Source organism: Globicephala melas, chromosome 7, assembly GCF_963455315.2.
Source record: "Globicephala melas chromosome 7, mGloMel1.2, whole genome shotgun sequence".
Taxonomy (NCBI): domain Eukaryota; kingdom Metazoa; phylum Chordata; class Mammalia; order Artiodactyla; family Delphinidae; genus Globicephala; species Globicephala melas.
This window is the reverse complement of record NC_083320.1, coordinates 59,692-86,260: the sequence shown is the minus strand read 5'-3', so window position 1 is coordinate 86,260 and position 26,569 is coordinate 59,692. Positions and strand designations below refer to the sequence as shown.

At 48.7% G+C, this 26,569-nt stretch overlaps 1 protein-coding gene across 1 annotated transcript; it reads right to left on the bottom strand.

Annotated features, from left to right (window-relative positions):
- Positions 1 to 150: 150 nt before the first annotated feature.
- FAM240C (family with sequence similarity 240 member C) lies at positions 151 to 6,155 on the bottom strand. The gene is made up of 3 exons (XM_060301542.1): positions 6,108 to 6,155; positions 2,243 to 2,427; positions 151 to 265 (listed from the first exon to the last, which is right to left on the bottom strand). The coding sequence occupies exons 2-3, from the start codon at positions 2,386 to 2,388 to the stop codon at positions 151 to 153; spliced, it is 261 nt and encodes an 86-aa protein (XP_060157525.1). The 5' UTR covers positions 2,389 to 2,427; positions 6,108 to 6,155.
- Positions 6,156 to 26,569: the final 20,414 nt, after the last annotated feature.

Here is a 26,569-nt window from a genome sequence, read left to right as displayed (position 1 = left end):
ATTTTACAGACGCGAAGACAAATGTGCACCAAACATCCACGTAGCTTAGACTTTATTGGGCGCTTGCGTCACGCTAGAGACGCCAAACCACAAAGCGGTTCTGCTGGCGCGGGGGCCGCGGCGGGAGCGTCGGGGGAAGCAGGTCGGGCCTCAGGCTGCGGGCCGGTCGGGGGTGCCGGGCGGGGTGGGCCCCGGGGGCGCCTCCTGGCTGCTCAGCATCATCTGGTTCCTCCTCTCCAGCTTCCGAGCCCACTCGCTGCGGAGCCTGGGGCGGGCGACCGTTTGGGCTCAGGGAGGGCTGGGGTCAGCTGGGCCCGTGTGTTGGCACCTTGGCCGCGTGCGAGCTAAGCTGCCCCCTCCCTGCCAGCTGGTGCCCGCGCTTCAGGCCTCGCCTGCCACGGAGGATCTCACTCGGGCTCCTCCCAGAAGGGAAAGCGGGGATCCAGCTGCGTCCTGACTCGCACCTGGGGATGCGCCCATCACTGCAGTCACCTGTGCTCCCCAGGCCTGGATGCGCCCTCACGCCGGCCCCTTGGGCGGTCCCTTCCTGGGAAGGTGGCCTGTTGCGGTGACCACAGCACAACACACGGTGTGCCCCGGGCGGGAACGGCCTGGCCAAGGGGTCACACCTGCCTGTGGGCCACGTGTGAGCATGTGGTTTGCTTTGGAGGGAGGCAGTCTGGGGGGCGCCTGGCCCGGACTGACCTCCAGGGCTGGCGGGCAGACTGGTAACGAGAGTCCCCGCAGACACCTGTCCCAGTGCCCAGGGACCTAGGTGAGGAGGGCGCCTCCCAGCAGCCCATGGAGAGGCTGGGACAGCCGGGCCCCGCGCCTCGGCCACGCTCCTGCCCTTTACCAGGCTGTGGTGGCCCTGGGGACGTGGCCCAGAGCTGCTGCCGGCCAGGAGTGAGGTGTGGGCTGGCAGGGGTCCGAGGCTCCGTAATAGCCACTTCTCTCCAGAGAGGCGAAGATGTCACCCCCTTCCCCAGTCTGGCCCCTAGCAGTCCAGGACCTCGGTGACTAACCGGGCCGGTGCTGACCCGTGGCCCACTCTTGGGACCTGCCTCCATGGGCCAAAGACCCAGAACATCCCAGGGCCTGATGACACATGAAAGACAGGGACAAGGCCACGGAGACCCAGGAGGGAGCCTGGGGTGGGGGGGAACCATTCGTGTGACGGTTCCGTGCAGGACCCCTGCCCCCGGAGGCCAGGTGGGTGCAGTGACCAGCTCTGGGGCCTTCACCGTGAGGACAGGAGATGTCATGGCCCCCATGCCTGTGCCGAGTGGCCAGAAGCCTTGGACGACAGGTGGGGGGCGCCCAGCGCGCCAACCAGACCTCTGGCTGCTCACAAGGTCAGTGCAAGCCTGGTCCCGCCGCGGCCCCCAAGAATCCTCCTTTCCAGCCCAGCTTCCAGGGCGGCAGCTGCTGATGCTATCTGGGGGCTAAGGCTGCGCCCGCTTTGGAATTTTCTGGCCATTTGAATCCTTGTCTAGGTGCTAATACGCCGTCTTAGCTGTCCACGAGCGGTCACTCCTGGGTCTGCTCAGGGTCACCTGAGCTCAGGGAGATGCCCTCAGCACTCACAGGCCCCTGGAGTCCACCCAGTAAAGAAAGAGGTGGCTTTGTATCTGCAAGTCAAGCAAATGTGCAGGAAGGAGTAGAAGGGACACGTTGTTTTATCCTGAACTCAGTGGGAACAACTGTCAGAAAACAGACAAAGCCAGACTAATCCTGGGCGACAGCTTCCTACAAGACCCTCAGGAGAGTGGGGATGAACGGACGGGGTGATGGAGAGACGGGGTGAGGAGGGATAAGGTGATGGAGGGAGGGGGTGATGGTGGGACGGGGTGATGGAGGGAGGGGGTGAAGGAGGGATGGGGTGATGGTGGGAGGGGGTGATGGAGGGAGGGCGTGAAGGAGGGACGGGGTGATGGAGGGACGGGGTGATGGTGGGACGGGGTGAAGGAGGGACGGGGTGAAGGAGGGACAGGGTGATGGTGGGATGGGGTGATGGAGGGAGGGGGTGTTCCTCTCTCCCACTAGTGATTCAATAATGTGATTTTGAATCTGAGTTAACGTGGCTGGTGTTCAGTGTTTTGTACCCATTTCTCCGGTGACACTGATCTGGGGAGAGGAAGCGGGTGGTGGTGGTGGGTCTGTGGACGCCTGCATCCTGAGGGCTGAGCAACCCTGGTGCAGGTGTGTCTCTGTGCCCCCAGGTCGCTGGCACTGTGCTCACCTGTCCAGGGCACTCCTGCGGATCCTCATGTCCTCGTTCTGCAGCTGTTTAGTGTGAAGCTCGATTTTGTTCTCCCAGAACATCTTTATCACGCCAGCATCGTAGGACACCCTTGGCGGATTCTTCAAGGTGTAGCTTTTACTCATGTTCGGGATAAAGGAGGGTTGCAGGACCTCAGTCACTTTCTGCCGTGTTGGTGCGAGAGCACATGAAACCAGCTTGTTAACAACAGAGAAGTTGGCTTGGCCCCAGACATTTCCCAGGCACCCTGTACACCTTTTTGGGGAGTTGGACTGTCAGCCCCTCATGGCCTAAGACCAGCGGCCCTGCCACCTTCTGGAACTGTTTCCTGTATTAGAGGAAGTAGCAGCTGATGGCAAATCCCATTTTGGGTCTTTGGATGTTTCATGCAGGTGGTCTTGGGTGAGGACGGCTAGCAATTCATATGGCTCCCCGTGGCAGGTGTCCCTTCCTGAGCACCCTGAGCTGTCGCTGAACCGTGTCCTCCAAGTCCTAGGTGGTCCCAACCCCCAGGACTGCAGAACGTGATGGAGGTAATTAAGGCTAGAAAAGGTCACTAGGGTGGCCCTGACCCAGTAGAGCTGGGGCCCTTATAGGAAGAGGAGGTCAGGGCACAGACACGCACAGAGGGGCGCCCCATGAAGACCCGGGGATAAGGCGGCCGCCCACACGGCAAGGAGTGAGGCCTCAGGGGACCCCGCTGCCCACGCCTGGCTCTTGGAGTCCAGCCTCCAGGATGGAGACGTTCAGTGTCTGTTGCATCAGCCTGTGGTACCTTCCAGCACCTCATTGCATGACCAGGTTTCCAGCTTCTGTAAGCTCGGGGCCCTAGTGTCTACCCTGCACACACGACCCCGACACGCCTTCTTCTGGACGTCCCAGTGCTGTGCCTGGGCTTCCTGTCTCCTGGGTGCCTTTTCAAACATACCCCAACCAATCCAGAGGCTCCCTCTGTGGGCTGCCACACTCCGGGCCACGATCCACTTGCCCTCATCACCCAGGACCAGGTACCAGAAACCAGGGACAGCCCTGCACCCCGGGCCACTGGAATTCCTCAGCTTGCCCTGCCTCATCTGGGCCTTCCCATGGAAATCACAGCCCCCTCTGTCCCTGCCCCCCAGCTGACCCTGCCGCTCCCCGGGAGGCCATGCAGTGTGGGGCGTGCCCCCTCCTCTGGGGACCATGAGTGACAAACTGTCTGTTCAACGGCAGTCACAGCCTGACCTGCTGGCCTGGCTGCACCCCACGTGTTCTATCAAGACCCCATGTTTCAGAACACACAGGTGGACACTGGGTCAGGAGAAGCCCGGTGGGAGATTCCAGGACCCCAGTGGACCCCTGAAACAAGCCGAGATCATTGGAAGGGCACCTCCAGCTTAATTAGAAATCGAGATCAAGGTAAGTTTCTGGGGACAGAATGAGCTTTTGTTTTTCATGTAGAGTTGGCTGCTGTTAAAACCTCAGGCCGTGCACTGAAGGGCCAACCAGGCTGCTCCCTGCTGGCAGAGGGGGAGCGGGGTGGGGGCAGCGGGGGGGAGGCCCAGCCCTCAGCCCCACAGCGCTGGCTCCTCTGTTGCTCCACCTGCACGGCGTCTAGTCCACAGCTTCTAGTGAAGAAGGGGCCCAGTGCCAGCCTGTCAACACATGCTGCATGTGTGTGCACGTGTGCACACGTGCCTGTGTGCATGGGCGTGAGTACTGGGGAGCAACTTCCGTGCTCTGGACACTGGTTGACCCTCGGGACAGAGGGCTGGCCATAGGGACAGCTGCTCACATCTGTGGCCAGAGCTGGACCCAGGGCGCAGTGTGGGAGAAGGAGATGACGCTGGTGCAGGAGCCCGGGAGGAGAGAGGAAGAATGATGAGCCGCCCGCTTCGCAGTCTAAAAGCATCTCAGGTGCAGGATGCTTACAAAAACTAAAGAAGAAACCACAGAGCCTGGAGACCGGCAGCAGATCCCTTAAAACAACTTTAAATCTCCGAGGCTGCTGGCTTGTTGGGTCGGGGTTTACGCAGCTGCGTGACTAACCCCAGAGCGCCAAGCCTGCACCTGCTGTGGATTCTGAAGGAGAAACAAAAAAGACACTTGCAGGCCTCAAGGGCGGAGGGTGAAGCTGGCAGGGAGGGTCTGGGCAGGAGGGCGGGGGAGGCGGGGAAACGGCGGGGAGGGCTGTCCTGTCCGAGCCGCGGGGCGAGCCACCCTCCTCCTGGTCACTGCCCTCCACGCCAGGAGCCCGAGGGATGGGACAGCCTGCCGTGAACCCATCTTTCAGGGCCATCGTTTATTTTGGTACTCACCCTGGCACGTGGGGCTGGGCTGTCTTCACCATGTTCTCACCAAGAAGGTGGGGACAGGCTGGATCTGGGAGCAAGTGCAGCCCAGCTGGGGACAGGGTCTACTGTGACAGTGAAATTGCAGAATGCCATGGGCATGAGGGGAGACCCCTCCTCACTGTGTGTGACTGCGTGGCTGTCTGTTCCTCGTCCTGGAATGTAGCCCCTCCCCAGCCTCCAGGGATGAGCCCTACTCCGCTGTCATGTCCACACTCTGAGGACCCCAGCCTCCCCTGACAATCAGGCAGGGCCCCTCCTCTGGGTCCCATGGGCCTCGGTGTGTCTCCAGGTGACCGCAGGCCCCCTGTGGCACCAGGATACACACGTATATTTGCAGAGCAAATAAAGAAATAAGTGAACTCCATGAAAGGAGGCTGTTAACTCCAAAATTAGCAATGATGGGGAAGGAGTCAAGATGGTGAAGACCCTGAACTCACCTCCTCTTGTGAGCACGTGCAAATTCTAACTATTCACAGGGCAGCTGTCAGTGAGAGTGACCAGAAGACTGGCAGGACCTTCCACAACTGAGGCTATACGGAAGGAACCACCACCAGCCAGGTAGGAGGGGCGGAGACACAGTATAGTCAAGACCCACACCCTTGGGTCTGCAACCCACAAATGGGAGGGATTTCACGATCATAGAGTTTCTCCCCAAGGAGCAAGGGGTCTGAGCCCCACAGTTAGCTCTCCAGCTTGGGGGTCCTGCACCAGGAAGATGAACCCCAGAATGTCTGGCTTTGAAGGCCAGCGAGTCTTACTTTCAAGAGAGCCAGAGGGCTGTGGGTACTAGACTCTGCTCTTAAAGGCAAAATCTCACGCACTCCCAGACCCAGGGCAGCGGCAGTAATTTGAAGGGGCCTGGGTCAGACCCCTTGCTGATCTTGGAGAGCCTCCTATCCCCCCAGGGGGCCCCCCGTAGACCAGAGGACTTAGAAACGCCGCAGTTTATCCCCCAGGGGCCGAATCCTTGCTGGCAGTGCTGCCGGTGAACTAAAAGAGTGAAAACGAAAAAAAAAAAAGTGAAAACGTGGGCGACTGTGTGTGTGGGGCTGGGGTGCATCCACTCAAGGGTTTTGCCTCTGGGAGGGACCAGGGGTTGGCGCTGGACTCCTTCTGACCGAGGGAAAAATTGACATTTTGAGGTGAGTTGGCTGTTCTCCTTGCGGGGCTTCCCAGAGACACGGGGTATCAGAGCTTTTACTCTCGGGAAGACCAGCCCTGCAGTGCAGCCCTTCAAACCCTCACGGAGCAGAAACAACGGACAGCCAGCCAGCCAGCCAAGGGGCACCAGAAAGCCAGCAGCGGACAGTGGAAACAGTCCCCGCAGTCGGCGGGGGTGGGAGGAAGGGGGAGGGGGCCGGCGGCTCGGTCTCCATCCCGGGCTTTGTCACCGGAAGGCTGAATGGCAGAAGCTGCTAACAAAGTTAAATCCCCAGAAGACGCCAGTGTGCGGCCCTGGCTCCCGCACCCCGCGGACGGCCCAGCCCCGTGGTCGCATCACCCAGGCTTACTCTGAGGTCTGTCCGGGCCGGTCGGCGCAGCTTCTTTAGGCAGGTGTCCTCCCGTGTCCCCAGCGCGCCTGGACTGTGCCTGCCCCTCGCTTTTATACGGGCTTGGCGACACCGTGCCTGGCGTCCGGTCAGAGGCCGGAAAGACGAGCTGCCTTCAGTCTGGCGGCCCCTGGAGACACGATGGGCTCCCGCCGCAGGCCGTGGCAGGCACGCGTCCCTCGGCTGCTCGGCCAGAAACCGGAGGGCAGCCCGGGGAGTCTTCCCTGCTCGCTGGCTCCTGGCAAGATAGTGTTACCAAAATCACCGCCGTCTCTTCCGGATGGGCTGCTCCTGAGACGCCTCGTAGGCTGAGGTTTAAAAAAAAAAACTGCTGGCATCAAACCCCCTTTATCTTAAGATGTATGAGAGGAAGGCCTCCAAACAACACACGATCACGCTCCTAGTAAGGCAGCCGTATCGTAAATAGCGTTCTTTAAAAAGTTTTCTTTTATATTGGAGTACAGTTGATTTACAATGTTGTGTTAGTTTCAGGTGTTCAGCAAAGTGATTCAGGTATACGTATACATATATCCACTCTTTTTCAGACTCTTTTCCCATGTAGGTCATTACAGAGTATTGAGTAGAGTTCCCTGTGCTAATAGTAGGTCCTTGTTGGTTACCTAGTTTATATATAGTTGTGTGTATCTGTTAATTCCAAACTCCTAATTTATCCCTTCCCCCCTTCCCCCTTTGGTGACCACAAATCTGTTCTCTATGTCTGTGAGTCTGTTTCTGTTGTGCAAATAAGTTCATCTGTATCATTTTTTAAGATTCTACATATAGGTGATATTCTATGATGCTTGTCTTTGTCTGACTTACTTCACTTAGTGTGATCATATCTAGGTCCATCCGTGTTGCTGCAAATGGCATGATTTCATTCTTTTTGGATCCACCTCCTAGAGTAATGAAAAGGAAACAAAAATAAGCAAATGGGACCAATTAAACTTAAAAGCTTTTGCACAGCAAAGGAAACCATAAACTAAATGAAAACACCATCCACAGAATGGTAGAAAATATTTGCAAAGATGCGACTCACAAGGGATTAGTCTCCAAAATATACAAACAGCTCATGTGGCTCAATACCAAAAAACCAAACAACCCAATCAAAAAATGGGCAGAGGACCTAAATAGAAATTTCTCCAAAGAAGACGTACACATGGTCCACAGGCATATGAAAAGATGTTCAGCATCACTAATTATTAGAGAAGTGCAGATCAAAACTACAATGAGGTATCACCTCACATCGGTCAGAATGGCCATCACCAAAATGTCTACAAATAACAAATGCTGGAGAGGGTGTAGAGAAAATGGAAACTTTCCTACACTGTTGGTGGGAATGTGAACTGTGGAGAACAGTATGGAGGTTCCTTAAAAAACTAAAAATAGAGCTGTCATATGATCCAGCAGTCCCACTCCTGGGCATACGTCTGGAGAAAAACACAATTCGAAAAGAAACATGCAACCCAGTGTTCACAGCAGCACTATGTACATAGCCAGGACATGGAAGCAACCTAGATATCCATCCACAGGGGCATGGATAAAGAAGATGTGGCACATGTATACAGTGGACTATTACTCAGCCATAAGTAACGTTTTTCTTATTTCTTAGCTCATCGTGGGAATTTTATATTGAGTGTGGTCATGTACATTGGCCCCAGGAGCCCTTCGCCAGGGAAATAAGGTGCCTCCTGGGGTGGCCTTTGCAGGGCAGGAGGCAGGGAAGGGCGGGAGGGGGACCCCCAGGTGGACACTGCAGTGACTGGGAGGGAGGTGGGACAAGAGTTCCGGGGCCGGGTCCAGATTCGGGCTCGGCTCTTGGCTCCTGGGGGGAGGCGTGTGCCCCTCGCAGAGGACAGGCCGGCAGGGAAACCCTGAGGGTGGACGGCCAGGCCCCGGGCACAGTGGCTCACCTCGAAGCTTGGGCTGGATGCTCTTCGTAGGTCCCGGACAGCGGGGTGCCTCGAGACGGAAATGGTGCAGGAGGCATGTCCAGGTGCATTTCGTCCTGGGGAGCCCACTTGGAGCATTTGCTAACCTCCGGCACAGCCCGGCTGACTCTGCTCTGAGCCCAGGGGAATCTTGGTCACTGGGGCTGGAGGTCTGTTCAGATGGTAGGCCACAGTTTTCCCTCTGTTTGTATGTCCAGTAAGTTTCGATTGCATCCTGCACATCTCGGACAATGCGTTGTGGAGATCCTGCCTCCCACCATGAGCGTCTGGATTTTTGTTTAATCAGGTCAATCAGGTAAACCCCAAGTTCTGTCTCCCTGCCATCTCTGACAGGTTTTCTCATGGCCACTTGGAGTCCTGCACATGTGTTGGGGTCAGTGGGAGATTTGGGGTGAGATCTCCCCTTTCTGGGATTCCTCCTTGGTCTCCAGCTGCTGTGGTCACCCAGCCATTTCTGGGTCTTCACACCAGTGGACGTGGGTTTTCCTCCTGAGGTTTTGCCCACCTGAATGGGGCAAACTTCCCTCAGGCAAAAGGCCCTGATGAGGGAAACGCACGCACATGTTCCCCTCCACGTACCGACTCCTCAGTCTGCCCAGCCTGCCAGTGTGTTCTGCTGGTTAGCTGCTTGTCTGCCCAGAGGATGCAGGGGGCCGGCAGGTCTGATGTGCACAAGCTCAGCCGTGGTGAGAAGTGGACCCTGGGAACCCCTCTTGAGATAAAGGGCCTGGTCCCAGCCTCAATGGGCTGACTCTGAGGGGGGCTGCCCCCCACGAAGGAGCACAGACCCCTCACTCAGGGCTCTTGTCAGAAGGTGTGGCTGACACTCTCCTGGCCAATTCTGACCAAGGATGAGTTCCTGGAACCCGGGGCTGGGGAGGGGTTTCTGGTCTCAGTTTCCCATCTGTGCAATGGGCACAAAGGGGTCTGAGTGAACATATGAGTGGCACATGAACAGGGGTTCTGCATGTGGTGATGGTGGATCTTGTTGTTTTAATTGTTTTAATATGCTCATTATTCAGGAAGATTACATGCAGGGTGTGAGAATCCTCTGAAAAAGGGTTCTGGGGCAGGTGGCCCCTGTTTTTCTGTCTGACTCTACATTTCTCAAATGTATTTGATAACAGGACCCTCCTCTATTTTTTTTAGAAACCCTATCAACACCCTGAGGCATGTGTTTCGAAAACATTATTGGGAGTAATCTGACTATTACCGTCATTCTAAATAATCTGAATTTCATCCACGAATCAAATCAGACTGCCATCTTCTCCAAACTGATCTGCCTTTATTTTCCTTTGGCCCTGATTTTTTTTAAACAAATTTATTTATTTTATTTTTGGCTGCGTTGTGTCTTTGTTGCTGCACGCGGGCTTTCTCTAGTTGCGGTGAGCGGGGGCTACTCTTCGTTGTGTTGCGCGGGCTTCTCATTGCAGTGGCTTCTCTTGTTGCGGAGCACGGGCTCTAGGCACGCAAGCTTCAGTAGTTGTGGCACGCAGGCTCAGTAGTTGTGGCTCGTGGGCTCTAGAGCGCAGGCTCAGAAGTTGTGGCGCATGGGCTTAGTTGCTCCGCGGCCTGTGGGGTCTCCCCGGACCAGGGCTCGAACCCGTGTCTCCTGCATTGGCAGGCGGATTCTTAACCACTGCGCCACCAGGGAAGCCCTACTCTGATTTTTTCATCCATTAATTTTTCATCCTGATACATCATAAGTATTTCTATCAGCCCCCTTAAATGAAATTAATTGCTGTAGGTAAATAAATCAACTGCTTTCTAAGGGAAGAAATAGAAACACTGTTTATCCAGACTTGGGGGATATTAGGGAAAAATGTAAACTTCCGCGAAGCCAGATGATGTCACGTTGTTCTCAAGGCAGATTCAGGGGCCGCCCTCGAAGCACAGAAATACTGACCCCTCCGCTGCCTCAGCCTCCTAAGCGCCCGTCTCCTGGGGCCGGCTCTCCCCAGATGTGTGCGGCGGCTGGATGCCGGCCTCGCTCTGCCACGTCTGACGACCATGAGGCACCACGTATTTTTTTTTTTACATCTTTATTGGGGTATAACTGCTTTACAGTGGTGTGTTAGTTTCTGCTTTATAACAAAGTGAATCAGCTATGCATATACATATGTTCCCATATCTCTTCCCTCTTGCGTCTCCCTCCCTCCCACCCTCCCTATCCCACCCCTCTAGGTGGTCACAAAGCACCGAGCTGATCTCCCTGTGCTATGCGGCTGCGTCCCACTAGCTATCTACCTTACGTTTGGTAGTGTCTATATGTCCATGCCTCTCTCTCACTTTGTCACAGCTCACCCTTCCCCCTCCCCATATCCTCAGGTCCATTCTCTAGTAGGTCTGTGTCTTTATTCCTGTCTTACCCCTAGGTTCTTCTTGACATTTTTTCCCTTAAATTCCATATATATGTGTTAGCATACGGTATTTGTCTTTCTCTTTCTGACTTACTTCACTCTGTATGACAGACTCTAGGTCCATCCACCTCATTACAAATAGCTCAATTTCATTTCTTTTTATAGCTGAGTAATATTCCATTGTATATATGTGCCACATCTTCTTTATCCATTCAACCAATGATGGACACCTAGGTTGTTTTCATCTCCGGGCTATTGTAAATAGAGCTGCAATGAACATTTTGGTACATGACTCTTTTTGAATTATGGTTTTCTTAGGGTATGTGCCCAGTAGTGGGATTGCTGGGTCATATGGTAGTTCTAGTTGTAGTTTTTTAAGGAACCTCCATACTGTTCTCCATAGTGGCTGTACCAATTCACATTCCCACCAGTAGTGCAAGAGTGTTCCCTTTTCTCCACACCCTCTCCAGCATTTATTGTTTCTAGATTTTTTGATGATGGCCATTCTGACTGGTGTGAGATGATATCTCATTGTAGTTTTGATTTGCATTTCTCTAATGATTAATGATGTTGAGCATTCTTTCATGTGTTTGTTGGCAGTCTGTATATCTCCTTTGGAGAAATGTCTATTTAGGTCTTCTGCCCATTTTTGGATTGGGTTGTTTGTTTTTTTGTTATTGAGCTGCATGAGCTGCTTGTAAATTTTGGAGATTAATCCTTTGTCAGTTGCTTCATTTGCAAATATTTTCTTGCATTCTGAGGGTTGTATTTTGGTCTCGTTTATGGTTTCCTTTGCTGTGCAAAAGCTTTGAAGTTTCATTAGGTCCCATTTGTTTATTTTTGTTTTTATTTCCATTTCTCTGGGAGGTGGGTCAAAAAGGATCTTGCTGTGTTTTATGTTACAGAGTGTTCTGCCTGTTTTCCTCTAAGAGTTTGACAGTTTCTGGCGTTACATTTAGGTCTTTAATCCATTTTGAGCTTATTTTTGCGTATGGCGTTAGGGAGTGATGTAATCTCATACTTTTCCATGTTCCTGTCCAGTTTTCCCAGCACCACTTATTGAAGAGGCTGTCCTTTCTCCACTGTACATTCCTGCCTCCTTTATCAAAGATAAGGTGACCATATGTGCGTGGGCTTATCTCTGGGCTTTCTATCCTGTTCCATTGATCTATCTTTCTGTTTTTGTGCCAGTACCATACTGTCTTGATTACTGTAGCTTTGTAGTATAGTCTGAAGTCAGGTAGCCTGATTTCTCCAGCTCCATTTTTCATTCTAAAGATTGCTTTGGCTATACGGGGTCTTTTGTGTTTCCATACAAATTGTGAAATTTTTTGTTCTAGTTCTGTGAAAAATGCCAGTGGTAGTTTGATAGGGATTGCATTGAATCTGTAGATTGCTTTGGGTAGTAGAGTCATTTTCACAATGTTGATTCTTCCAATCCAAGATCATGGTATATCTCTCCATCTATTTGTATCATCCTTAATTTCTTTCATCAGTGTCTTGTAATTTTCTGCATACAGGTCTTTTGTCTCCTTAGGTAGGTTTATTCCAAGATATTTTATTCTTTTTGTTGCAATGGTAAATGGGAGTGTTTTCTTGATTTCACTTTCAGATTTTTCATCATTAGTGTATAAGAATGCTAGAGATTTCTGTGCATTAATTTTGTATCCTGCTACTTTACCAAATTCATTGATTAGCTCTAGTAGTTTTCTGGTAGCATCTTTAGGATTCTCTATGTATAGTATCATGTCATCTGCAAACAGTGACAGCTTTACTTCTTCTTTTCCGATTTGGATTCCTTTTATTTCATTTTCTTCTCTGATTGCTGTGGCTAAAACTTCCAAAACTATGTTGAATAAGAGTGGTGAGAGTGGGCAAACTTGTCTTATTCCTGATCTTAGTGGAAATGCTTTCAGTTTTTCACCATTGAGGACGATGTTGGCTGTGAGTTTGTCATATATGGCCTTTATTATGTTGAGGAAAGTTCCCTCTATGACTACTTTCTGGAGGCTTTTTATCATAAACCGGTGTTGAATTTTATCAAAAGATTTGTCTGCATCCATTGAGATGACCATATGGTTTTTCTCCTGCAATTTGTTAATATGGTGTATCACATTGATTGATTTGCGTATATTGAAGAATCCTTGCATTCCTGGAATAAACCCCACTTGATCATGGTGTATGATCCTTTTAATGTGATGTTGGATTCTGTTTGCTAGTATTTTTTCTTTTTTTTTTTTTTTTGCGGTACGTGGGCCTCTCACTGTTGTGGCCTCTCCCATTGCGGAGCAAAGGCTCTGGATGCGCAGGCTCAGCGGCCATGGCTCACGGGCCCAGCCACTCCGTGGCATGTGGGATCTTCCTGGACTGGGGCATGAACCTGTGTCCCCTGCATTGGCAGGCGGACTCTCAACCACTGCACCACCAGGGAAGCCCTGTTTGCTAGTATTTTGTTGAGGATTTTTGCATCTATGTTCATCAGTGATATTGGACTGTAGTTTTCTTTCTTTGTGACATCCTTGTCTGGTTTTGATATCAGGGTGATGGTGGCCTTGTAGAATGAGTTTGGGAGTGTTCCTCCCTCTGTTATATTTTGGAAGAGTTTGAGAAGGATAGGTGTTAGCTCTTCTCTAAATGTTTGGTAGAATATGCCTGTGAAGCCATCTGGTCCTGGGCTTTTGTTTGTTGGAAGATTTTTAATCACAGTTTCAATTTCAGTGCTTGTGATTGGTCTGTTCTTATTTTCTATTTCTTCCTGATTCAGTCTTGGCAGGTTGTGCATTTCTAAGAATTTGTCTATTTCTTCCAGGTTGTCCATTTTATTGGCATAGAGTTGCTTGTAGTAATCTCTCATGATCTTTTGTATTTCTGCAGTGTCAGTTGTTACTTCTCCTTTTTCATTTCTAATTCTATTGATTTGAGTCTTCTCCCTTTTTTTCTTGATGAGTCTGGCTAATGGTTTATCAATTTTGTTTATCTTCTCAAAGAACCAGCTTTTAGTTTTATTGATCTTTGCTATCATTTCCTTCATTTCTTTTTCATTTATTTCTGATCTGATCTTTATGATTTCTTTCCTTCTGCTAACTTTGGGGTTTTTTTTGTCCTTCTTTCTCTAATTGCTTTAGGTGCAAGGTTAGGTTGTTTATTCGAGATGTTTCCTGTTTCTTAAGGTAGGATTGTATTGCTATAAACTTCCCTCTTAGAACTGTTTTGCTGCATCCCATAGGTTTTGGGTTGTCGTGTCTCCATTGTCATTTGTTTCTAGGTATTTTTTGATTTCCTCTTCGACTTCTTCAGTGATCACTTCGTTATTAAGTAGTGTATTGTTTAGCCTTCATGTGTTTGTATTTTTTACAGATATTTTTCCTGTAATTGATACCTAGTCTCATAGCGTTGTGGTCGGAAAAGATACTTGATACAATTTCAATTTTCTTAAATTTACCAAGGCTTGATTTTTGACCCAAGATATGATCTATCCTGGAGAATGTTCCATGAGCACTTGAGAAAAATGTGTATTCTGTTGTTTTTGGATAGAATGTCCTATAAATATCAATTAAGTCCATTTTGTTTAATGTATCATTTAAAGCTTGTGTTTCCTTATTTATTTTCATTTTGGATGATCTGTCAATTGGCAAAAGTGGGGTGTTAAAGTCCCCTACTATGAATGTGTTACTGTCGATTTCCCCTTTTATGGCTGTTAGTATTTGCCTTATGTATTGAGGTGCTCCTATGTTGGGTGCATAAATATTTACAATTGTTATATCTTCTTCTTGGATCTATCCCTTGATCATTATGTAGTGTCCTGCTTTGTCTCTTCTAATGGTTTTTATTTTAAAGAGGTCTATTTTGTCTGATATGAGAATTGCTACTCCAGCTTTCTTTTGGTTTCCATTTGCATGGAATATCTTTTTCCATCCCCTCACTTTCAGTCTGTATGTGTCTCTAGGTCTGAAGTGGGTCTCTTGTAGACAGCATATATATGGGTCTTGTTTTTGTATCCATTCAGCCAGTCTGTGTCTTTTGGTGGGAGCATTTAATCCATTTACATTTAAGGTAATTATCGATACGTATGTTCCTATTCCCATTTTCTTAATTGTTTTAGGTTTGTTATTATAGGTCTTTTCCTTCTCTTGTGTTTCTTGCCTAGAGAAGATCTTTTAGCATTTGTTGTAAAGCTGGTTTGGTGGTGCTGAACTCTCTCAGCTTTTGCTTGTCTGTAAAGGTTTTAATTTCTCCATCAAATCTGAATGAGATCCTTGCTGGGTACAGTAATCTTGGTTGTAGGTTTTTCTCCTTCATCACTTTAAATATGTCCTGCCAGTCCCTTCTGGCTTGCAGAGTTTCTGCTGAAAGATCAGCTGTTAACCTTATGGGGATTCCCTTGTGTGTCATTTGTTGTTTTCCCCTTGCTGCTTTTAATATGTTTTCTTTGTATTTAATTTTTGACAGTTTGATTAATATGTGTCTTGGCGTGTTTCTCCTTGGATTTACCCTGTATGGGACTCTCTGTGCTTCCTGGACTTGATTAACTATTTCCTTTCCCATATTAGGGAAGTTTTCAACTATAATCTCTTCAAATATTTTCTCAGTCCCTTTCTTTTTTCTCTTCTTCTTCTGGAACCCCTATAATTCGAATGTTGGTGCATTTAATGTTGTCCCAGAGGTCTCTGAGACTGTCCTCAGTTCTTTTCATTCTTTTTCCTTTATTCTGCTCTGCAGTAGTTATTTCCACTATTTTATCTTCCAGGTCACTTATCCGTTCTTCTGCCTCAGTTATTCTGCTATTGATCCCTTCTAGAGTATTTTAAATTTCATTTGTTGTGTTGTTCATCATTGCTTGTTTCATCTTTAGTTCTTCTAGGTCCTTGTTAAATGTTTCTTGCATTTTCTCTATTCTATTTCCAAGATTTTGGATCATCTTTATTATCATTATTCTGAATTCTTTTTCAGGTAGACTGCCTATTTCCTCTTCATTTGTTAGGTCTGGTGGGTTTTTATCTTGCTCCTTCAACTGCTGTGTGTTTTTTTGTCTTCTCATTTTGCTTATCTTACTGTGTGTGGGGTCTCCTTTTTGCAGGCTGCAGGTTCGTAGTTCCCGTTGTTTTTGGTGTCTGTCCCCCGTGGCTAAGGTTGGTTCAGTGGGTTGTGTAGGCTTCCTGGTAGAGGGGACTAGTGCCTGTGTTCTGGTGGATGAGGCTGGATCTTGTCTTTCTGGTGGGCAAGTCCACGTCTGGTGGTGTGTTTTGGGGTGTCTGTGGACTTATTATGATTTTAGGCAGCCTCTCTGCTAATGGGTGGGGTTGTGTTCCTGTCTTGCTAGTTGTTTGACATAGGGTGTCCAGCACTGTAGCTTGCTGGTCGTTGAGTGAAGCTGGGTGTTGGTGTTGAGATGGAGATCTCTGGGAGATTTTCGCCATTTCATATTACGTGGAGCTGGGAGGTCTCTTGTGGACCAGTGTACTGAAGTTGGCTCTCCCACCTCAGAGGCACAGCACTGACTCCTGGCTGCAGCACCAAGAGCCTTTCATCCACACGGCTCAGAATAAAAGGGAGAAAAAGTAGAAAGAAAGAATTAGTAGAAGTAGAAAGAAAGAAAGAAAGAAAGAAGGAAAGAAGGAAAGAAAGGAGGGAGGGAGGGAGGAAGGAAGGAAGGAAAAAAGAAACAAAGAAAGAAGATAAAGTAAAATAAAATAAAGTAAGATAAAATATAATAAAGTTATTAAAATAAAAAATAATTATTAAGAAAAAAATTAAAAAAAAAACCCCAAACAAACAAACAAACAAAAAAACCGGACGGATAGAGCCCTAGGACAAATGGTGGAAGCAAAGCTATGCAGACAAAATCTCACACAGAAGCATACACATACACACAAAAAGAGGAAAAGCGGAAAAAATCATAAATCTTGCTCTCAAAGTCCACCTCCCCAATTTGGGATGATTCGTTGTCTGTTCATGTATTCCACAGATGCAGGGCACATCAAGTTGATTGTGGAGCTTTAATCCGCTGCTCCTGAGGCTGCTGGGAGAGATTTCCCTTTCTCTTCTTTGTTCTCACAGCTCCCAGGGCTCAGCTTTGGATTTGGCCCTGCCTCTGCGTGTAGGTCGCCGGAGGACGTCTGTTCTTCGCTCAGACAGGACGGGGTTAAAGGAGCCGCTGATTCGGGGGCTCTGGCTCACTGAGGCCGGGGGGAGGGAGGGGCACGGATGCGGGGCGGGCCTGCGGCGGCAGAGGCCGGCGTGACGTTGCACCATCCTGAGGTGCGCCGTGCGTTCTCCCAGGGAAGTTGTCCCTGGATCCCGGGACCCTGGCGGTGGTGGGCTGCACAGGCTCCCTGGAAGGTGGGTGTGGATAGTGACCTGTGCTCGCACACAGGCTTCTTGGGGGCGGCAGCAGCAGCCTTAGCGTCTCATGCCCGTCTCTGGGGTCCGCGCTTCTACCCGCGGCTCGCGCCCGTCTCTGGAGCTCCTTTAAGCAGCGTTCTTAATCCCTTCTCCTCGCGCACCAGGAAACAAAGAGGGAAGAAAAAGCCTCTTGACCCTTCGGCAGCTCCAGACTTTTCCCCGGACTCCCTCCCGGCTAGCCGTGGCGCACTAACCCCCTGCAGGCTGTATTCACGCCGCCACCCCCAGTCCTCTCCCTGCGCTCCGACCGAAGCCCGAGCCTCAGCTCCCTGCCCCGCCCACCCTGGCGGGGGAGCAGACACGCCTCTCGGGCTGGTGAGTGCCCGGTCGGCCCTGATCCTCTGTGCGGGAATCTCTCCGCTTTGCCCTCCGCACCCCTGTGGCTGCGCCCTCCTCCTCGGCTCTGAAGTTTCCCCCTCCCTCACCTGCAGTCTCCGCCCGTGAAGGGGCTTCTAGTGTGTGGAAACCTTTCCTCCTTCACAGCTCCCTCCCACTGGTGCAGGGCCCGTCCCTATGCTTTTGTCTCTGTTTATTTATTTATTTACTTTTTGTCCTACCCAGGTACATGAGGAGTTCCTTGCCTTTTGGGAGGTCTGAGGTCTTCTGCCAGCGTTCAGTAGGTGTTCTGTAGGAGTTGTTCCACGTGTAGATGTATTTCTGGTGTATCTGTCGGGAGGAAGGTGATCTCCGCGTCTTACTCTTCCGCCATCTTCCCCCTCTCCCAAACACTTTAATAATAGTAATTTTTCTGATGCATGAGCATGGAGTATTGTTTTCTATTGTGTCTTCAGTTTCTTTATCAATGCTTTATAGTTTTCTGAGTATAGGTCTTTCATGTCCTTGGTTAGATTTATTGCTAAATAGTTCGTTCTTTTCGATGGACTTGTCAGTGGGATTGTTTTCTTAATTTTTCTTGCTGGTGGTTCATTATTAGTGTATAGAAACAAAAGTGATTTGTGTATATTGATTCCATATTTTGCAACTTTACTGAATTTATTTTTTAGCATATTTTTTGAAGTAATGTGAAAAATTGCAATACTAAAATCTCACAGTTTCTACTGTACCCCAGGTAATCCACAGGACCCAAGAGATGGTAGCTACTAATATACTCCTCCCATGGTGCCTCTTCATACCGTGCGGACTCCTACAAGGGAAATAAGTATCACAACTTTGGTTGAACGTGGTCTGGGTAAGTCTTGTCCTCTATAACAAAATTTGATGTCTGTCTTATCTGATTTTCTGGCATGATACTGACATGGTTGTCTAGAAAAGTAATTTAGTTTCCAGTAATTTAAAATGTACCGAAAAGTTGCAATAATGGCAAAAAGTACTCACGTTTGCCACTTCACACAAAATGCTCAGTGTGTTTTGCCCACGGAACCAGCACATAACCCCTAAATGAAGAAATCCTGATGTCCACATTATAATTTATTACTCAGCCCCACTTCAACTTTCACCTGCTGTCCCAACTGTATGAAGATGTCTTTTTCCATCCTGATCCGGTTTTCTTTTTCTGGACCCATTACTGAGTTTCTCCCTCATTTGGACAACCGTGATAGATTTGAAGCAGACAAGATGGATATGGGATCTAGGTGGCCTTTTCTGTATGGCTTTTTTCACTAAGAATGTTTTTAATGTTCATTTTTGTAACAAATATCAGCGCTGCACTTCTTTTTCATTGTCATTAAAAATACAAAACACGACTTCAGCATTTAATTCACTTCACGTATACAGTTTTGTGGTATTAACTACCTTCATATAGTTGCACAAGCAAGTTAACTAACATGTGTACCTCCTGTGTGCATGGCAGATACCCAGGAAATTGAGTAACACCCTGAAACGGCCCAAGACATCACCTTAAATACCGTCTTCATCTAAAAGGAAAAAACAGGAAGGCTATAGTTGTTTCTGTCTACATTCATTTGATTGTATATGGTTTCCAATTGATGGTGTATAACTAGTTGTGGAGAAGTCACGGGATAGGTGGCTTCATTTCAGTTTGAATTTCCAAATTTAGTGGATTCTGCAGGCTTGATACAAGGTTTACAAATTTCATATTGGATCAGGACCTCCCATGGTGTAACTGGTATTCATGGTTTGTTCAACAATTAAAGTTCTGCGTGATATGAGTTCATCCCGGAGTAATCCAGGTTAGTTTCTGTTATACATTTGTCCCAGGATGAAAGGACAAGAGAAATAAGACCTGATTTATAAAAGTGCCTTCAAACTAATTGATACTGAAGTATAGTTGGCCTACAATGTTGTGTTAATTTCTACTGTACAGCAAAGTGATTCATATGTACATACACACATGTATACATATTTTTCATATTCTTTTCCATTATGGCTAATTACAGGGTATTGAATACAGTTCCCTGTGCTGTACAGTAAGACCTTGTTTATCCATCCTATATATATATAATAATTTGCATCTACTAATCCCAAACTCCCAATCCATCCCTCTCCCCTGTCTTCCCCTTGACAACCACAAGTCTGCTTTCTATATTTGTGAGTCTGTTTTTGTCCTGTAGATAGGTTCATTTGGGTCTCATTTTATAATCCACATATAAGTGATATCATATGGTATTTGTTGTTCTCTGTCTGACTTACTTCACTTTGTATGATAATCTCTAGGTCCATCCATGTAGCTGCAAATGGCATTATTTCATTCTGTTTTATGGCTGAGTAATATTCCATTGTATATATGTACCACATCTTCTATATCCATTCATCTGTTGAGGGACATTAAGGTTGCTTCCATGTCTTGGCTGTTGTGAATAGTGCTGCTGTGAATGCTGGGGTGCACGTATCTTTTAGAATTATAGTTTTGTCTGGATGTGTGCCCAGGAGTGGGATTGCTGGTTCATATGGTAATTCTGTTTTTAGTTTTTGAGGAACCTCCATACTGTTTCCCATAGTGGCTGCATCAATTTACATTCCCACCAGTAGTGTAGGAGGGTTCCCTTTTCTCCACACCCCTTCCAGCATTTATTTCTAGACATTTTAATGATGGCCATTCTGACCACTGTGAGGTGGTAACTCACTGTAGTTTTGATTTGCATTCTCTAATAATTAGTGATGTGGAGTGTCTTTTCAGGTGCCTATTAGCCATCTGTATGTCTTTGGAGAAATGTCTATTTAGACCTTCTGCCTATTTTTTTTTTTTTTTGAGTTGTATGAGCTGTTTGTATATTTTAGAATTAAACCCTTGTTGGTCGCATCATTTGCAGGTATTTTCTCCCAAACAGTGAGCACAGGTTCTGGAACAACTGGATACCCACATGCAGAAGAGTAAAGTTGGACCCTTACCTCCCCCGACCCCATATACAAAATCAATGCAAAATGGACCAAAGGCCTAGATGCAAGAACGAAAATTATAAAACTCGTAGAAGAAAACATGAGAGTAAATCTCATGACCTTGGATTTGGTCATGATTTCATAGATCTACCAAAAGCACAAGCAACAAAAGACAAAATAGATGAATTGGACTTCCTCAAAATGAAAAACAGTTGTGTATAAAAGGAGCAAGGAATAAGATAATCCACCATCCAAAATGGCCCAAGATGTTTGCAAACCATGTATCTGATAAAGGACTGTAGCCCAGCAGCCAAGCCCCCCGTGGTCCAGTGGAGTGTCTGTGCGGCCCCTCCCGTCCTCGGTGATCAGGGGATTTCAGGCCCCACAGCACCCGAGGGGTGGACACGGGTCATCCTCAGCACCCTCAGGGAGTGAGAGCTGGATGGTTTTGAGCCCAGATGCCCTCCCATTACTGCCCTCAAAGGCTGAAGGCTTCAGCATGCCTCCAGAAGGACACAGAGTATTTGCAAGTCTTTGAGAACCAAGAGAACCGTCTTCACTTTTCTGAAAGGGCATCTTATTATTTCACAGCATGACCATTTTCAATCTGGCTCTCAGGGGTGCCCTCCAACCTTCCTGATTTCTCTGAGAGTGGCCATGGTGGTTTGGCTGTCCCCAGTCCCCACACCAGGTGACAAGGCCAGTGGGGCCAGAACCTGGTGGTCCTTAGCTTCGCTGGAGACTAACCCAGACTCTCAGCCTGCGATTGAACGTGGACGCCCCTGCTTCTCCCCATCACCTATTCTCATCTCCTCCTCTGTCTCTCTTCCTCTTGCTTTTCAGTCTCAGATTTACCTGACGGCCACCACTCACAGCTCCCACAGAACCCAGAGATTTCTCCTGGAAGGAAATGTTCTGGAAAATCAGAGGGATAAATAAAGGATGCAGCTGATTCCCGCCTTGTGCTGATGCCCAAGAGGGTGAGGAGACTCAGTGTTTTCTCATTAGAATTTAAAATCCTCCAAGTAATAGATCATTGCGGGGGGGTGGACATCCAGTGTTCTCCTGCTCATTCTAATAATGTCATTCCTGGATTTTAGTGTGGTAAATAATTTATATTATAAATATGCAGAGGGGGGGATATCCATTTAAAAAATGTTAGAGGTAACTCCAAGGGATTTACAACAAACAAGGACACAGAGCCCCGTGTCCAGACACTGGCTGAGAGGCTCCTACCATGAGCCGCAGCCCCCTGGAGGGCGGAGTGGCCATGACTCTCCTCCCGCAGGTGAGCCTACACAGGCACATCCCACGTGGGACCACTGCATCGCAGAATCTTAGAGTAGCTGATGGCAGGCAGCTGGCTAGAGATGCGGACAAGAGAAAACTGCCCAGCAGCCTGGGACAACCCTGGGGTGAGGCCTTAGGAAGGGCCAGTGTCAGAGCCTCAGAGATAACTTGAAGAGAGTTCAGGCTGTTAAGGACATCATCAGAGATGTACTTAGGGACATATTCAGGGCCTTAGTTATGGACAGGATCAGGGCATTATTTAGTGACAGCTTAGACTATAAGGGACAGCATCAGGGCCTAAGTTAGGGACAGTGTCAGTACTTCACTTAGAGATAATGTGAGAGCCTTAGTTAGACACAGTTCAGGCCGTTACTTAGGGATATCTTCAGGGCCTTAGGCCAGCATCATGGCCATAATTAGAACCAGTGTCAGGGCGTTAGTTAGGGCCAAAACTAGGGTGTTAGTTAGGGAAAGAGTCAGGTCATTAGTTACAGACAGTGTCAGGGTTTTAGGTAGGGACAGCGGCAAGTCCTTAGTTAAGGTGTCGAGGCCTCACTTAGGGGCAGCGTCAGGATGTTAGGGTGAGTCAGGACATTAGAATTTCAGATTCTGAGGTAGAGACAGCATCAGGGCCTTAGTTAGGGACAGCGTCAGAGACTTACCTAGGGACATATTCAGGGCCTTAGTTATGGACAGGATCAGGGTGATACAGAGGAACACCTAAGGATATTAGGGACATCTTCAGGGCCTCAATTAGGGATAGCATCAGGGTATTAGTTAGAGAAAGAGTCAGGCCATTATTATAGATAGTGTCAGTGCCTTAGGTAGAGAAAGCATCAGGGCCTTAGTTAAGGACAGCGTCAGAGACATACTTAGGGACATATTCAGGGCCTTAGTTATGGACAGGATCAGGGCGTTATTGAGAGATACATGAGGCTATTAGGGACAGCATCAGGGTGTTAGGGAAAGAGTCGACCGTTATTATAGACAGTGACAGTGCCTCAGGTAGAGACATCATCATAGCCTTAGTTAGGAAGAGGGTCAGGTCCTTGGGGAGGGACAGGGTCAGGCCAACAGTGAGGGACATCTAAGCCTATTAGGGACATCGTCAAGGCCTTAGATTGGGCCAGCATCAGGGCTGTAGTGTTGACCAGTGTCAGGGAATTAATGAAGGACAAAATTAGGGTGTTAGTTAGGGAAAGAGTCGGGTCATTAGTTACAGACAGTTTTAGGGCCTCAGGTAGAATCGGCATCAAGGCCGATTAGTTAGGAAGAGCATCGGGACGTTAGTTAGGGCCAGCAACAGGGCCTGAGTTAGGGACAATGTTGTCAGGCCCTCAGCGATCACTTGAGGGCCTTCGTAAGAGACAGTTTAGGCCGTTAGTTAAGGACACTACAGAGACTTTCTTAGGGATATATTCAGGGCCTTAGGAACAGAATCAGGGTGTTATTTTGTGACCGCTTAGGCACTAAGGGACAGCATCAAAGCCTAAGTTAGGGAGGGTGTCAGCGTCTTGGGGATAGTGTTAGAGACTTTGTAAATTATCGCTTAGGCCATTAGCTAGGGACAGTGTCAGGGGCTTATTAAGGGCAGTGTCAGAGACTTAATGAGGGACATCTTCAGGGCCTTAGTTATGGACAGGATCAGGTCCATACTTGGGACCAGTGTCAGGCCGTTATTTAGGGGCAGTGTCAGGGCCTTCTGTAGAGACAGCATCAAGGCCCTTAGTAAGAAAGAGGGTCAGGGCCTAAGGACAGGGTCAGAGACGTCCTCAGGCACATATTCAGGGCCTTAGTAATGGACAGGATCAGGACCCCAGTGAGGGACATCTAAGTGTATTAGAGACATTGTCAGGGCCTTAGATATGGTCAACGTCGGGGCCGTAGTTAGGACCAGTGTCAGGGCGTTATTTAGGGACAAAATTAGGATGTTAGTTAAGGAAAAAGTCAGGAAATTGGTTACAGACAGTGTCAGCTTCTCAGCTAGAGACTTCAAGGTCTTAGTGAGAGCATCAGCATCTCAGGTAGGAGCTGTATCAGGCCATTACTTACAGACAGTGTCAAGGCCTTAAGTAGGGAGAGTGTCAGGGCCTCAGAGAAAAACTTGAGGGCCTTAGTAAGAGACACTTCAGGCTGTTCGTTAGGGACATCATCAGGGCGTTAGTTATGGACAGGGTCAGGGTATTAGTGAAAGACAGCTCAGGCAATTAGGCACACCGTCAGGGCCTTGGGTAGGGGCAGCATCAGGGAGTAGTTGGGGAAAGAGTGAGGCTGTTAGGTAAAGACAGACTCAGGGCCTTAGTTAGAGACAGTGTCAGGTTCTTCATTAGGGACACTGTCATGGCCTCAGTTAAAGATAACTTGAGGGTCTTAGTTAGAGATAGTGTCAGGGACTTAGTTATGGACATCATTAGGGCCTCAGTTAGAGGTAATTTGAGGGCCTTAGTAAGAGACATTTTGGGTCATTAGTGACATTGTCTGGACCTTAGTGCCGTCTTCAGTACATCATTTATGGGCCGCATCAGGGCATTAATGAGGGACAGCTGAAGTTATAGGGACCATATCAGGGTCTTAGTTAGGGACTGTGTCAGAACCTTTGTTAGCGAAAGAGTGAGGCCACTAGTTAAAGACAGACTCAGGGCCTTAGTTAGAGACAGTCTCAGTCCTTAATTATGGAGAGTTTCAGGGCCTCAGTTAAAGATAAGTTGAGGGCCTTTGTTAAGGACAGCCTCCAGGCCTCAGTTAGGGACAGGTTCACAGCCTCGGGACTAAATTCAGGGCCTTAGTTAGGGACAGCATCAGGGATTTAGTTATCATAAGAGACTCGACATTAGCTAAAGACAAGGTTAGGTTGAGGTCTAGGGATAGCGTCAGGAAATGACCTAGGGATAGTGTCAAGGCAATAGCTACTTAGAGCATCATTGCCTAATTTAGGACCAGTGTCAGGGCTTCAGGTAGGGACAGTGTCAGAGCCTGACTTAGGGAGAGCGACAGGACCTGAGTGAGGCCTAGCGTCAGGCCCTTAGCTGGGAACACTGTCAGGGCATGATGTAGGAACAGCATCAGGGCCTTTGTTGGATCAGCAATAGGGTCTTAGTTAAAGACATGATGAGGGCCTGAGGTAGTCACAGCGACAAGGCCTCAGGTAGGCATAGCTTCAGGGCCTGAGTTAGGCACAGCCTCAGGCCTTCACTTAGGGACAGCGACAGGGCTTTCTTAGGGACAGTGTCAGGACCTTGGTTAGAAATGGGTCAGGATATTAGCTCAGGATAGTGTCCGGATTTTAGTTATTGCCAGCAGCAGGGCCTATATTATGGACAGATTCCAGGCCTTAGTTAGAGACAGTGTCAGGGCCTTAGTTAGGACTAGTCTGGGCCTTAGTTAGGGAGAGCATTAAGGCTTTCAGTGAGGATAAGAGGCAGGAAATTAGCTCGGGACAGAGTCAGCTTCCAGGCCAGGGATAGTGTCAGGAAGTGAGCTAGGGATAGCGTGAAGATGTCAGTTACTGAGAGCATCAGGGCCTTAGTTAGGACCAGTGTCAGGTCCTTAATCAGGACCAGTGTCAGGGCTTGATGTAGGGGTAGCGTCAGAGCCTAACTATCAGGGCCTAAGTGAGGCCTATCTCTAGGGCCTGAGTGAGGGACAGTGTCAGGGCATGACCTAGGAGCAGGATAAGGACCTCTGTAGGATCAGCATTGGGGTCTTCGTTAAAGACATTCTCAGGGCCTCTGTTAGGGGCATCCTCAGGACCTCCCTTAGGGACAGGGTCAGGGCTTACTTTGGGACAGTTTCAGGACCTTGGTAAGACATGGGTCAGGTTATTAGCTCAGGATAATGTCAGGACTTTAGATATTGATGGCAGCAGGGTCTTAGAGACAGTGTCAGGGCCTGACTTAGGACGAGCCTCCAGGTCTCAGTTAGGGACAGGTTCACGGCCTCAAGACCAATTTCGGGGCCTTAGTTAGGGACAGCGTCAGGGATATAGTTGGTATAAGAGACTCGACCTTAGTTAAAGGCAAGGTTAGGTTAAGGTCTAGGGATAGTGTCAGGACATGACCTAGGGATAGTGCCAAGACCTTAGTTACTTAGAGCATCAGGGCCGAATTAAGGACCAGTGTCAGGGCTTCAGGTAGGGACAGCCTCACAGCCAGACTTAGGAAGAGTGACAGAGCTTGAGTGAGGCCTAGTGTCAGGGCCTTAGCTAAGGATAGTGTCAGGGCATGACTTAGGAGCAGCATAAGGGCCTCGGTAGGATCAGCCTCAGGGGCTTTGCTAAAGCCATTATCAGGGCCTCTGTTAGGGACAACCTCAGGGTCTCACTGAGGGACAGCATCAGGGCTTACTTAGGGACAGTTTCAGGAACTTGGTAAGAGATTGGTCAGGAAATTAGTTCAGGATAGTGTCAGGACATTAGATATTGATGGCAGCAGGGCCTTAGTTAGAGACAGTGTCAGGGCCAGCTTTAGGACTAGCATCAGAGCCTCTGTTAGCTACCATGTCAGGGCCTGAGTTAGGAATAGTGTTAGGGCATTAGTGAGGGACAGTTCTGGGCCGGATTTAGGACGAGCATCTAGGCCTTAGTTAGGGACAGTGTCAGGGCCTTGGGCCTAAATTCAGGGTCAGTGTTAGGCACAGTGTAAGGGCTTCAGTTAGCATAAGAGGCAGGACATTTGCTAGGGACAGGGTTAGGGTAAAGTTTAGGGATCGTGTCAGGAAATGACCTAGGGATAGTGTCAAGATCTTAGTCACTGAGAGTATCAGGGCCTTATTTAAAACCAGTATCATGGCTTCAGGTAGGGACAGCGTCAGTGCCTGACTTAGGGAGAGTGACAGGGCCTGAGTGAGGCCTAGCGTCAGGCCCTTGGCTGGGAACACTGTCAGGGCATGGTGTAGGAACAGCATCAGGGCCTTTGTTGGATCAGCAATAGGGTCTTAGTTAAAGACATGATGAGGGCCTGAGGTAGTCACAGTGACAAGGCCTCAGGTAGGCATAGCTTCAGGGCCTGAGTTAGGCACAGCCTCAGGTCTTCACTTAGGGACAGCGACAGGGCTTTCTTAGGGACAGTGTCAGGACCTTGGTTAGGAATGGGTCAGGATATTAGCTCAGGATACTGTCCAGATTTTA